Raw genomic sequence first — 14578 nt, 5'->3', positions numbered from 1 at the left:
TACGGCCCACAGGCCAAATCTGGCCCTTTGGGCATCCCTGTCCGGCCGCGTGAGGTCGTAAATTACAACATAAATTAAAAAGTATTTATACTGTGCACGCACTGTGTTGCTTTTATTTTGAAAAGCGTGCTGTTTTTTTAAAAACAGCAAGCTTTTTTTTTAAACGTAAGAGATTTTTTTTAAACGTACAAGATTCTCCCAGTGCCAAAAATCATACTCAGCACATACACCACACAATAGCCCGAGGGCTTGTGGGATGGCGGGGTGCAGGCTATGTGGGTCGGGATGCAGCTGGCAGCTGCCGTCTTGCCTGTCACGCTCCTGCCCAAGCATGCTTCTCATCCGTCTCAAAATTTTAATCCCACTCACATTAGCTTCGAACACACACGTTGGTACACCAATCCTACTCCGAACAACACTCCATCGGACCAGGGTCTGCGAGACAGGAGAGGTGCGAGTGATTTGGGTTCGACCCAAAGACTTGCACCCCCAATCTCGCAATTTTAACTGCAGTTATCGACAACACACAGAGCACTGGGGTTTTCCGGGGTGGCCGGTCACTGGCGGGTCAGTGTGGGGGCGTGGTTGGCCGGGGGGCGGTCAGGTGGGCCCCCCTCCTGGCCTGGCCAGAGTCCTGACGGCTTGCGCCTGGTGGCTTGCGATGTGCCACGACTGCAGGGCGGGGTACCCGGGGATCTCCTGCGGCTCGGGGTTGTGGAGTTCAGGGGGGTTGGAGGCGCCGCAAAATAATACCGACCTTCTACACCAGTACCAATGGGGATAAGTCATGTACACTCACCGGTGGACATCTTACGCACGCACACCTGCTTGGAGTGCACCCCAGCAACCGGGGATGCTTTCCTCTCCTCCCTCATTTACTGCCATAACTTTGACAGGAAGAGCCCACGGGACCAGTTGTAGTTCCAGTTTTCCCCGACCTAATTCAGTTTTTCAATACCAGTTGTCATCCAATGTTCCTGTTAATGTTTGTTTCTATGTTTATTTGTCTCACCGTGGTGATTCTCCCCCTCTTGGAGTAGTGATCAGTTGTTTATAGACCCAAACATGATAAATAGTTCGCCAAAGAGGGGGGTTGGTGGTGGCTCTCCATAACCAAAACTGTGCTCTTGTCATTCTACAGGTCATCCACAGGACAGAGTGTCACGACCAGCGCTAGGAGAGACCCAAACGCACGACACAGGGAGACGGGAGGCAGGCCAAGGTTGTTTATTAGCCTGGACGGTGGAGCTGGCCAGGGGGACCCGGTCAGGTAGGGATGGAGCAGGGCTGGGCAGGGACAATGATGACCAGGAGAAGGGGTCCAGGATCCGGGTGGAGAGACGGGGAACCAGGCTGGAGGGAGAAGGACGGACAGCCTTGGTCGACGAGTGGAGACAGGCAGGTAAACCGGGCTGGCTGGATTTGGAGAGACAGACTGGGTCCACGAGCCAAGGAGCCAAGGAGCCAAGGAGCCAAGGAGCCAAGGAGCCAAGGAGCCAAGGAGCCAAGGAGCCAAGGAGCCGTACAACTCGGGTAAGCTAGTTGATGGTCTGGCAAGGAATGACTGGGAAGCTGAGACTAAATACTGTGAGAGTGATGCAGGTAATTGATCCCAGGTGTGTCCAATTGGGCTCGAGTAGGGAGCTGCAGATGGGGCAAGGGCGTCCTCTAGTGGCGCTGGGAGGCCGTGGGCCTAACACAGAGTTATTGCAGCAGTTCTTGATGATTTAAGAATTAATAAAGAGTTGCATTGCAGGTTGAGAACTTGAACTCCTCGTGCAGACTAACTCTGTCCTGGATTCAAATGGCATACAAATACTCTGTGTTGTATGCCCAGCATGCTGACAGCACAGGTTAAAAAAAACCAAACAGTTGTTTTCCATTGAACTCTTAATTGTCGACAGGTAATGTCCTTTCCTAAGATGTTTTTCAGCAACAACATTGACACCATTGGTCTAAGCAGCAGTTTCCATTGCTAAAACCCAGATAATTCCAACCAAAGTGATATTTTATCATGATTTAACCTTTAATGTGGTGATGTACTGATATAAAGATGAAAAGACAAAATAAACAGCTGATTGTGAGGAGAAGAGGAAGGTCCGCTGTTCTGATTTGTCAGAAGCTGTTCAGATTTGAAGCCCCTTCCTCAGATGGAGGGCGCTCCACTGCCCTCCATCTGAGTAACTCCACCCAGCGGCTCGAGCGCGATCAGGCCCGCTAGCATCGAAGCTAATAGCTGAGCATGGGAAGTTCTCTGTTGGCTGCAGAGACCAGCACACATCTTTTGAAAGTAAGAGGAATTAATACCAACTGTTTGCGGCAAAACTGCAGACGAGATATCTGCATGTATTTGAAAATTAATTCTGCCGTGTGTTTCTTTATGTGTTTGTGTGTGTGTTCACGGTAGGTTGACTGTACTGTAGACTGCGGCACTGTGGCAGCCGCTCGGCATTTCTCCAAAAAAAACTGGAGATGTATTTTTTTTAATTTAGTTTCTGTAATTGATTGAAACAAAAAAGCCCATTGCCCCACCATATCCTACGGTGCTCTAAGCGGAAAGTTCAGAACAAACTCTTAAATGAGTCCTTGTAGATCTTATATGAGTAAAGATTCAGCAACTGGATTATTTCTCGCGTCAAATTTGTTCAGAAACAGATTTTAGTGTATTGACAAGGTGAAATCAATGAAAGTTTATGGAGTAAATACAATGGAATCCAGAGTTAAGCTCAAACCCCACTGGCTCACAGAACGAGGGGCCTGGCTGCTCGTTTACATTTAAAGATACACATATAGAAACAGCCCATTTTGGAAGGCTATGGTTTTGAGGCATGTTAGTATGACTCGAATGCATAACCTGAGTGTTATTTTCAGCAAAAAAATTCAAAAAAATATTTTGAGGATCTCAGAGACCATTTGAAAAGCAGCATAAATAGGCCCCCTTTAACAATCTATAAATGTGAGCCATCATCAGGAAAATGATCAGGGGGTAACGTCAAATATGTGCTGACTAGTAAATGGGCTCAGACTCAATTTGACACAGTAGTAAGATCCTTTAAACACATTCATGTCCGGCACGACTTTAGGCGCTCACCTATCAGCATGTTGGCGAAGGAGGCGGTCAGCGTAAACTGCTGCTCTGTGAATTTGGCCATGAAGGTGGCCATGCCAGCGACCAGCCCCGCCAGAAAGACCTGAGCAAGGACGATCAGCAGGTAGATGGGGTTCCGCATCATTCGGAGGACGACTCTGGGAAAGGCTGAACAAAGAGAAAGAAAAACAAAAAGAGACAGAGATATCTTCCAGTTGTTTCTTTTTAATGAATATGAGACTCAACATTTTTTATCAACAATCTTCTTACGGTACTTCTTGAGGGACAGAGGTTAATGTACCTTTAATGAACTGAATGAGTGTGAGTTGTTGGACAAGATCTTGTGACTTTTTATCCTCTGATTCAGTGTGTTTTTCACCGGCGGCAACCTGGACAACAAAACACACAAGAGCATTCTGCAGCAGGCTGGTTGCACTGTTGAAAACATGTTTTCTGCTATCTAAAGATCAAGATTCAATCAATCGGCAGGTTCATTAAATGGTAGGGAATTGGCCTTGAATCCGTGACGCACAGTACACAGGTGAGTGCAGTGTGAAAAAATGATTGTAGGGTGGGCTGGGTTTGTATTAGAAGAGGTTACCATTTAAAATAAATCCTATTTCTGGATATTTATCCATAAATATCTAAATATATAATTGTATCTATTCATAGCAAATAACAAATTGAATTTGGTAAACAAATTCAAACCACAACTATGTTCTAAGGCATTTTTGCTGCATTTTGCGTTTTGCTGAATGAGAAACTAGTTTGTTGCTCCTATCGGTAAGAAACAACAAGCAATCGTGTTAAATTATAAAGATTTCGGAAAGATTTCTCCGCCCAAACCAATGATCTTGTAATCAATGACTCTTCGAGGCCACTAAGAGCTTCTTGCAACAAATGGGCTGCAGGTTTATTTGGTCTTTAAAGTAGGCAGATTGGTGAGGGCTCAGATAAGGGGCTGAATCACCTGAGGTTGTGAGGCCAGAAATACGGGATCCATTAGCAGTCCCTCTGTAAGCACGATCACTGGGATTTGACAGTGATTACATATCATTTTGGCGGAATTGGCAAGTTGGAGAAAGCGATGATGTGCTTAATTTTGACACATAGTGGAATGTACTATCAATGAGTGGATTGCGTTTCAAGGTCAGTGTTCACGGAGGTAGCTCTGCCTCAAAAGAAACTGCATTTTACTAGCTGATCCTGGGTGGGTATCAAATTAATCAAATAGCTGGTGGGTGTCAGGTTCATATCAGCCCAGTGAACATATTCAAAGGAAATGTTCGACCAAATTATGTGTTTTTATATTTGCTAATGCTCGTAGGTAAACCTCAGACAATATTTTCAGATGGAGGCAAACAGAGGCCGTGGTGCCTTCAGCTTGTCAATCAAACACATTCTAATTTAGAGCTGTTTCGAAAATATATTGAATATCCAAAACTTCCCCCTTCCTTGAACAAGAGCAGCATTTTCACCAGCATTTAATGTTCGTTCTTGTGCATTACTCTATACAGTACTTAGTTAAAATATAGTTACTTCACTCCCATTAAAATCCTCACATCTTAATTTGTGCCCCACCCTCAACTTCAGACAGTTTTCATTTGTGTCAATTATTTCATTAGAAATTAAAATCATATCAATCACTATACTGTATAAGATACATTGCATTTGGCATGTTAGATTTAATGAATTACAGCAATGATATGTATGGATTTTATCGAAATTCATGCAAACTTGCCCAATTTCTTACTTCTCAGAATGTGAATTGTTGATACGGAGGTTTATTCCCTATTGCTAAATCTGTGTGGTTTTTTTTTTTGTTCATTTCTAGGTTAATTGTATGTTACAATTTTTTTAAATTTAATGTTTATTTTTTTAATTGTTACATTTTTTAGTTTTTTATTCTAATTTCTTGATTATTATTACAAAACAAAATTCCCCTAAATCGATCTATCCACCTATCTATCTCTATGTATCCATCTCTTGGCAGTGTTCCTGTCCATCTCGGCGCCAGGAGACCCAGTGGATGTCCAACCCTTTTACATTGTATATACATTTGTATATATTGTGTATACTTTTTATACATATTTATATAATTATATGTTTTCTGCAATATAGTTAAATGTCTATGTCTATCTATAGTCGGGTTTGTTGTCCTTGTTTTAGCTGTATGTCTGTGTAAGTACTGAGAGAACAAACAAAAAAACATTTCAAACTCAAAGTCATATTCCTTGTACAGTATGTGTACACATTCAGTACTTGGCCAATAAAGTTATTTGGGTTCAGATTCTGACTGACTGACAAAAAAACATTTGTTCTACCAGGATGTGAAATTGTTGATCAGGTAAACAGAAGTCTATGTTTACTGTCAACTATTGGTTTTATTTCTAGGCCTACTGTTTACTATACAGACAACTTGTAGTTCAATTTTGATCCACATCAATTTACATTCGGATCAGAAATTATTGAAAAACAGTTGCAAATTTACCGGAAGTAGCATAGGGGCGTAGCGTGATCAGTTTATGGCGCAGGGCGCTTTTTGACATCCTCATCCAATTTGTGTATATATATATATATATATATATATATATATATATATATATATATATATATATAGAATATAGACGCCACCTGCACATACTCTATATTATAGCGTATGTGCAGGTGGCGTCTCTTGGGTGGGGCTGCGGTCGCACCCGGTGAGGTGCGTGGTGTAGACTCCATTGGTGTGTAGTTGTTGTTTCGCGCAGGATTCCGGCAGGTTCGAGACCACAGACAGCCAGAGCCAATACTGCGTTCAAAGGAATCTCGGAAAATTGTAACTCATTTTAGTAGGAATGCTGATGTAAAGACGAGCATCAGCATGAATTGATTCTATGTTCCATGGAACTAGAACATCTGTAATTGGTGTAGATGCAAAGTGATGGTGTGTTTTACGGGAATACGGAAAACTATAACCTAACTACAAACTAACCTCGACCAGGTTGCAGCTGTACATATATACAGCAGCAGCTGTACAAATATATATGTTGCCTGCAGCTATACTTGTACTTATTATTATTATTAGAGATTCAACCCCATAGGGCTTGTCTTGACACTCTTATATTTTTGTAAAATTCCGTTTTGGGTTGTTCTTCAGACATGTTTGCGCAATTTCTATCTATCTATCTATCTATCTATCTATCTATCTATCTATCTATCTATCTATCTATCTATCTATCTATCTATCTATCTATCTATCTATCTATCTATCTATCTATCTGTCATGACTCTACTGCCTGGCTGTCTTTTGTCTGTACTGTTTTATGTGCTCTGTATAAGAGTTGATTTTGCACCTTTCTTTTAGGTTAAGTCTATTTGGAGTGATCCACAATATTAGCAGGTTATTGACTTAACTTGAAAGTAGACCAAATATTTAATGACCAAATATTTAATGAACAATAATGACTTTGTATTTGGTGTTAATTTAGTATTGCAGAGCTCATAGCCTCCGTGGCTACACACAACCTGACTTTGTTGACATTGGGGCATGAACTGTGCAAAGTGCGAGGAACATCTACTGTATTTAATGATTTGATTTTCACAGCTTCGATTCACTGAGAAAATCTCGGTTCAAAGGGTCTTGGTTGTTGTTGATGTGGTCTACCTCTTTGGACATGTGTCTGGGGAAGAAGAAGTAGGGCAGCGAGCACAGGAACAGAAAGCAGGAAGTTGCCAGCAAGCCGAGCCACCAGGCCCCGACCCAGCGCAGGTCCTTAGGGTCCAGCTCGATCTGATCTGCAAAACAAGTCAAGCCAGGTCACCTTCTTAATCAGTCAGTTCAAACATTCCTTGGCTTTATCTAGGATTTTGTATTAAGTATGATAATATATCACAAAGTTTATTGGTTGCATTCTCTAGTTTCTGAATTTTCTGATCATTGCTTCCTCCCTCTGAGGTTTACTTCCTGGCTGAGACGTAGCTCTTTTGAACAGTGTTGCCATATTTGATCGACAGTTTTCCACCAAATAACAGTTAAAAACCTGCCCAATTCAATGAAAGAAACTCCCAATCATAACTTTTCCAGAAACCTGCGTAGGCGAGGCAGGCAACTGCTTTGGGCCCCGAAGAATCACCCCATTGGGAATATTATGGCAAAGAGCCATCAGAGGTGGATGGGATTAGCAGAATATAAATGCAGATGGGATTTTCTGCCCGGGGCCCCCCTCCGAATGACCTCTGGTCCAACCTTGCTATGACCAATCACAGCGTGTCGAGCCCCACTGTCAATCTGGCCCCTTCCCTCCCTGTGCCTTCTCCCTCTTATTGTACAGAATAAATGTCATTGGCTGAAAGTTTTGCTGTTAATCTCAACCATACTCGTTTAATCTGGAGGCAAGGTTGGGCTGATTCATTGAAAGGTAGCCCGAATGAGACAAAATGGAGCCCAAAAATGTCACGAGCGGCCCAAAGCTATTTTTCATCTATCCAATCAAATAAAAAGTAGCCCAATTCTGGCGATAAACTGCCCAATCTGATAACACTGCTTTTGATCGCGTGTACATGAATGCCTCGTAGTCTCCCAGGTGTTGGCAGTTGGGAGTCCACCAAATGGGATCGGGGGGGCCAATCGTAAGATTAACTCGAGCCTGTCTTTGAAGTGTTATTGTACGTTGAGCCCAGTTGACTTATATGAATAGCTGGCTGTAGCCACCAAGGAGGCCTATACGGAACCAGTGGCATTAGACACAGGACATACAGGCCCGTACAGGATATTGCGGGTAATTAGGGATGGAGGGCTGATCGTTTGTTCCTGAATTATGTCCCTTCCCTGTTCAGCAATGTTTGAAATTTCCCAAGTATCAAACAATCTGACTCCAAGAATTTGCTAGAAACATGGCGAGATGATGAAACGCTTCCTACTTTATAATGTAAAATAAAATAGTACTAAGCACCCTAATAACTTCAGTAAAGCCAGTCTGGGAAGTGTGTGATTTTGGGGTTGTATCAAAAGTTATGGTTAACTTTATTCATACCAAAGTCATGAGAAATACCCCACAGTCTGAAAAGATATTTCAGTAAAAATATGTCTGGCTGAAAATCTTCCACGTTAACAGTGAAAAAAAAAATAAAGGTATTTCCTGCTTCCTACATAATAGATGCCTGAGGCTTGCATGTGTTTGGACTATTTTGTCAATTCTATGTTAATATGGAGAAAAATTCAGAGGAACAGATCAACAGTGAAAAAATGGAGTGGAAAATCCCTTGTGTAAAGGAACAAGCTCAGGTGTGTGCTCACAGTTTGGTCCTTCATGTCAGCTGGTCCCTTTCTCAGCCTTTATGGGGAGCATTGGGACACAGTGGTGTATTTAGCAATGAAATTCCAGTGGCGCACCTTGCTCATAAAGGCATATCAGCTTTGATTTTAGCAGCATCACCTGACACAGCAGGTATTTTGTGTGACAAATAGAAAGTCTTATAAATTGCAATTTGGGTTCTCGACCATATTATTTTAAAGATTGATTGAAATTCAATTTAATAAACAGCTATTTTACGCAGTAATCAATAAATCAAGCAGTAGAAACACTGTTTCTGAAAGCTCATACAGTATACAAACACATAACAGTAGTTTTACTAAGTAACCCAAGTAGAATTAAGCAGAGAACAGAACTTCATGCATTAGGCAGGCTATGAACACGGAGGGTGTTGCACACATAATGTGGTATAAAAATGTGGTATATAAAATGGGATATTAATCAATAAATAATAATAGATAATCAAATATTTGTACGCACTCAACCCCAGGATAAGCAATCACCAGATGCAGACTCTACATTTATGTTGGCAAAGCAATAGCCAACATAAAGCAACAACCTTAACCACGTCGGGTGCAGGACACACACACACAAAGCAGGGGGCACCTGACAGAGAGAGCAGGCTACTAAAAACAGTGGGTTCCATTAAAAACTGAGCCTAATTGCTAGAAGAAGAGCGCTCATCAAACCAAAATATGTTTGCAAATGTAAGACTTTCCAGAAAAAGGCCTATTACGTGCAAATGGAGATGACTCACCACATTTCTTAAAAAGAAAGGATGTCTGCCATTCTTTCAATCATGCAAAGGTCTCGGTTACTTTGCTTTTGTGGACCAGCCCATTAATGAATACATTTTCAACTGATAAGATAGCGAGGACGTTCAGCCTCCTCTGTCCCATTGTGTTGCGTGCAAAGGTAGACAAAGCTGAGCAGGTTACTGACATGTACTGATCACAGCAGCAACAGTGCACTGTTTCCTGTGTGCAATTTGGTGCAGTTAAACTGACACTTCAGCTCAGTTTCCAGTTGTGAATTGTTTGCCAAGGGCCATATATTTACTGCACATTCAAGCTCTGCACTGGGGGTGCACTGGGGAGGGAATTTAGAAACTTTGGGAAATGTGTGCAGGCAACAAACTTTGCTCCGATCGAATGCTCCCTTCAGCAAAACCTATCTTCCACATGGCTCATTACAGTGTCGCACGCCTCCTTCATAACCGATGCTGTGTTTGTTTTCTTCCATTTTGAACTGCTTTGTGCATCGTGAGCAATAATAGCCGCTCGCTCTTGCCGCTGGGTCACATGGCTCTTGAATTTTTCCAATACAAGCTGCATTGAGCTCTTGTTTCTGTATAATGCTGTGAATGATGTCCACTTCTGGCTTTAGCTCAGAGAATAATTGTAGGTACTGCAAGAATGTTGGATCCTGCAGGTGCATGGACAGCCCATAGGCCTCACTGATGCTCACTCTGTCCCATCCATCCCCTCTGCAGATGTTCTGGAGACATTCCTTTATCTCTTCCCGGCTCTACCAAACAACAATCATTGTTCTGCTTTTAAAATTCCATTGTGTTCTCGAGAGCCTCGGGATGTGCCTGTTTAATACGTCAGCTGGAGCGACGGCTCGTTAGGGTGAAATGGAAAAGAATGAGACAGATGCAGATAAATCTGCAAAAAAAAAAATCCAAATCCAGAAATCCTTGTGGGTCAAGTGTCAGGTTGAACTGGTGTGCACAACATTGCAAAACAGTCTGATAGGGTAATTAGTCTGAACCCCACTATTGCTTCTGCTCATAACTGCTGCTCGATCATATGCTGAAATAACAGAAATTCCTCAATTAAAGGGCTCAATAGCAGCCTTTATAACCCTGGACTGTCCTGCAGTTTCGTCTTTTACCTCGGTGAACCCCCAGAACCTCTCCGTCACCGTCACCATGTAGGACACCGCTATCACCCTCTGAGAATTGCGGGTTATGTCTGTTGTTTCGCCTGCTTGTACAACAATAAACGGGACATCTGACACCTGTTTAGCAACCTCTGAAAAATAGTCACTTTGAAGTATGGCTGAGCATCATAATGTTTCTTAAGTCTCTAATTTAAAAAGTGCCGGGTTTGGTGAGCTAGATGAGTTGTTGTGTAGGTTGGCCACATTTTGAAACAGTCAAACCAGGACCCTAAAGTGTACTGCACAATCGGCCCTCTTTTGGACGGCCAGTGATGGATGAGCATCCCTTCTTTATACACGGTGCTTTTTTTGTTTAGTTCAATAAGGTAATGGAGATGCATGGGGATGCGCAGCGGAGTGTCCCCCATAGGCCACGCAGCTTGCACACAGCACAAAATTCCTTACAGGTGCATCCACGCTCCCATCCACACTGCATACCTCACCAACAAAAATCTACCCCACCTGCCCTCTGATGCTGCCACCTCACCTCAATCCAACACAACCTGACTGACAAAGCATTGGTCGGGGTGTCTGGGTCAAAATATCTCCTCAAGGAAGATTCAGAGAATCTTTCAGAGAACTATGTTTCAGAGACCTTTATTCTCACAGTCTGGTGAATTTTTATGCAAGTAAATCACAAAATAACGAGCCAACAAAATACATAAAAAAATTAATCTAGCTTTCCTCAAGTAATGCAAAAACAGCAACAACTTTACATTTTCTACGCTTTTTTGTTTCTTAACCATTTTTAATTTTGACGACCAATCGACTTTCTATTGTTTAATGTTTGTCTGTATTTTAGTCTTGTAACGCTCTCTGTGTGTGTTGTGTGTGTGTGTGTGTGTGTGTGTGTGTGTGTGTGTGTGTGTGTGTGTGTGTGTGTGTGTGTGTGTGTGGTAGGGGGCAGAGGGGGTTCTGGGGGGTCCAGTTGATCAGTTGCTTGTGTTGTATCATTTGCATCAGTTCATCTTGGGGCGAGGTGTCCAGAAAATAGAGTTATTATCCAAGGTGATGAGAAGCAGGTTCTGGTTTGCTCTGCACAGGGAGGTTGCGAGTGGAGAGTGATGCAAAGATGTTCGCTTGTTGCTGGTTGCAGCAGGAAGAAACAGAAAGATAAAGAGAGTAGTTCTATAAAAGGGTCACGGCCATCCTCTGGTTGTTGTTTCCATCTGGACACCTCAGCCCCTGGGGTGGTTGTGATCGACTCGCCAGGGTATAGAACCGGGCTTCAGCTACCAACGGAACTATCGTCTGGGTCGCTTCACTGAATCCTGTCCAGTTAAAATTGCCAAACAGCACAATATTTTTTCGTTATATCAGCCCCATTGTCATTCCTTTTCTTAGCTTCATGTGCCCATGGATAATTGCTGCCCTTGGCGACCACCTATACGGCCTATGCTCAGAACCGGCCCTGTATGTTTTCTTCTCATACCACTCCGGAATGAAGCCGTCCTTTGTTTCTTGAGTGATTAGTGTGATATTGGTAGGCTGGTGGGGTCCAAAACGTTTTATCTCTAGCTTCTCCTCCAAATGCAAATCGTTAAACTTTGCTTTTAGCAAATTGTCAACGCATTTCATGTTTTCAATGTTATAAACTGACTGTTTGGTTGCACAGCACATACATAAAAAATTATGAATAATGTATGTAATTATGTATGTAGTCAATACAGTAACGTGGGCGGTGCCAGTCGTAGGGCCAACACGATTGGGGCCCCCAAGCCATGCGACATGTGCAGAGGGGCTTCTCTTATACACTATGTTAGAGAGTGGCTGAGGGGCTAGCCCAACTATGAGCACAAGGGTAACCATAGCCACCGCCAGCGCAGCGCAACAGTAATATTAAATGGAAATTTTCACAGCATCTCAAAAATGTTATTTCTTGTTTTCTTAAAATACTGATTTATGTTAATATCAAGAAAAAGTTGAGTTTCTCATTGTATGTGTGATCTGTTGGGACCATCACTCTACTCACCACTGGGGATCTTATCAAGGTCCACATAGAAACGCAGCGTAACGGACGCCACGATGAACCCAAATGCAGATCCAATGAAGTTTGCTGCCAGAGACAAACCTTGAGACAAACAAAAAACAACCTCGAATGACATTGAAAAATCACATTCACAAATCTTTGGATGCATTCACAAATACGTTTCAGAGCCCAGATAACAGCACTTACATTCCACATTCCTTACGCCCTGTTGAACCTGCCGACAAAAACAAACAAGCTCCACTCTTCTCTCCAATCTGGGGATTCGAGCTCCTCACTCCTCTATTTCGAGCTCAATAAGCATATCTACAGTATGTTTGCTGTACATCTCACCAGGAGTGATGGGCAGTAGAGCCCATATGCAAACATTAAACAATGCAAAGTAACTTAAGATCATTTCAAAGTAAATCTAAGACTTGTCTCTCAGTACTGGGATCCTGATTGATTATTTTCACAGCGCCGGCACCAGAAGTACCGAGGTAGAGCGGCGAGTTCCTCTTGCAGGCATGGTCGTCAATGTAGGACATTCCAAAGGGCTGAACAGGCACGGTGCCGATCCCCCGCAGAAGCTGACCCAGGAGCAGCAGAGGATAGACGCCCTGATGCGAGGGAGTCTGACGCTGCGTGCAGCTCTGGCTTGACGGCAACTCGGTGAACGTGCCCTCTGAGTGGCAAAGACCAGAGCTGTTGTCAACGGTGGCTGTAGACGAACAAAGAGAGAGAGATCAACTTAAAAATGGTGTTTCTCTCTGTGTATATTTTGCAGGTCTACTGGTGTAGGTTTATTTGGTTTTATGTATGTTTTGTGTAGAAGCGCCATTGCTTTAAAATAGAGACAATATTAAAAGGGAAATTCTGAAGGGCTCAATGTAACACAATGTAGTGTAGGAAACACCTTTAACTTTAATCAAAATCTGAGATTTTACCCAGCTGTAATTTATTATTTCAATAGCAAAATTGACCCCTTTCTTTGCAAATGAGCCTCGTTGCAAATAGCATCCAATTCACAAACACCGGCCATTTTACAAACACCAGCTCTGATAGCCAGACAAACTTTGTAGAGCAAAATATATTGAATTTACTGTCATCATTTCTACACTGTAATATTAAGATTCAGAGAGAACTATAATTCCTTAAGTAAAAAGAAAAAAAATATGTATATATATATATATATATATATATATATATATACATATATATATATATATATATATATATATATATATATATATATATACGGATATATACAGACCGTGTTCATTATTTTCAAACACCCCCGTCAGGATTTGGCACTGGCACAGCACCTCCAAGGATTTCCTTACAATTTTTCATTTTCATTAAACACTTTAACTCAAAATAACTACGGTCAACTACTATTTTAAGTTTTTTATTTATTTAACACTGATAATTTGTTAAACAGGCAAGTGTAGAGCAGTGGCCTAAATGCGTAATGACTCTCCAATGGAGACCACCCCACCCCCACCCCCTCCCGCTGATGCACGATTATTTACTTTGGCACATGGATAACTGCGATCAGATGCAAAACAACATCAAACTGCACTCAGCAGCATAACATTAGCGCAATATCTTTTGTAAATTGGAAGCAAAATTGCTGCAATAGTAATCGCAATGGATCCACAATTCATGGTGCTATAAGCGGCCGCAACACATTTCTTTGTTAATTCGTTTATGTCGTTTTTTTTGTATATTTCTAGTAAAAATCTTAAAATGTGAGTATGTGTGTGTCATCAGTAAAATATTCAGGCATAATGTAGAATGTGTGTGCTGACTACTTAACGGGCTAAAATTGAATTTGACACTGTTACAGTCCTTTGGCGCACATATTGAATTTCTATGTTAAGGCTTGTCGGGCCCATGCACTCACAGTTGCTTGAGTACTGGTAGGGCTCACTGGTGAAGTGTGGAATGGCCATAATCAACGTGGACACACTGGTCAGCAGAGCACCTCCACCAATAAAGCGAGGCCTGTGGACTCTGCTCCCGAAGAAACTCACAAACACGATTAGAACAGTGTTTCCTACCTTGAGGAAAATACAAAGAGACGAAGAAAAAGTTTGAGGACGACCATTGCAGCTAAATTGTGATGGCTAGACAACTGGGTAAGAGCATCTCCAAAACGGCATGTCTTGTGTGGTGTTCCCGGTATGCAGTGCTGAGTAGCTACGAAAAGTAGTCCAAGGAAGGAGAACCGATGAACTGGTGACAGGGTCATGGGCACCCAGGGCTCATTGATGCACATGG

General features: G+C 42.4%; 1 protein-coding gene across 1 annotated transcript in view; it reads right to left on the bottom strand.

Moving 5' to 3' along the window:
• LOC307239878 (solute carrier organic anion transporter family member 2B1-like) overlaps positions 1–14578 on the bottom strand; it is a gene marked incomplete at both ends in the record, with an annotated part of 35942 nt that overhangs the window by 19254 nt on the left and 2110 nt on the right. Inside the window, 8 exons of the mRNA XM_080013457.1 lie at positions 3092–3256; positions 3390–3477; positions 6738–6868; positions 9687–9912; positions 10282–10373; positions 12302–12385; positions 12792–13016; positions 14202–14358. Of these exons, the coding sequence (XP_079869583.1) occupies positions 3092–3256; positions 3390–3477; positions 6738–6868; positions 9687–9912; positions 10282–10373; positions 12302–12385; positions 12792–13016; positions 14202–14358 (1168 nt within the window). The remainder of the gene's footprint in view (positions 1–3091; positions 3257–3389; positions 3478–6737; positions 6869–9686; positions 9913–10281; positions 10374–12301; positions 12386–12791; positions 13017–14201; positions 14359–14578) is intronic.

This window comes from Zeus faber, assembly GCF_960531495.2.
Source record: "Zeus faber genome assembly, chromosome: 14".
Lineage (NCBI taxonomy): Eukaryota > Metazoa > Chordata > Actinopteri > Zeiformes > Zeidae > Zeus > Zeus faber.
The sequence above is the reverse complement of the archived record's forward strand: the minus strand, read 5'-3'. Positions and strand labels throughout refer to the sequence as shown.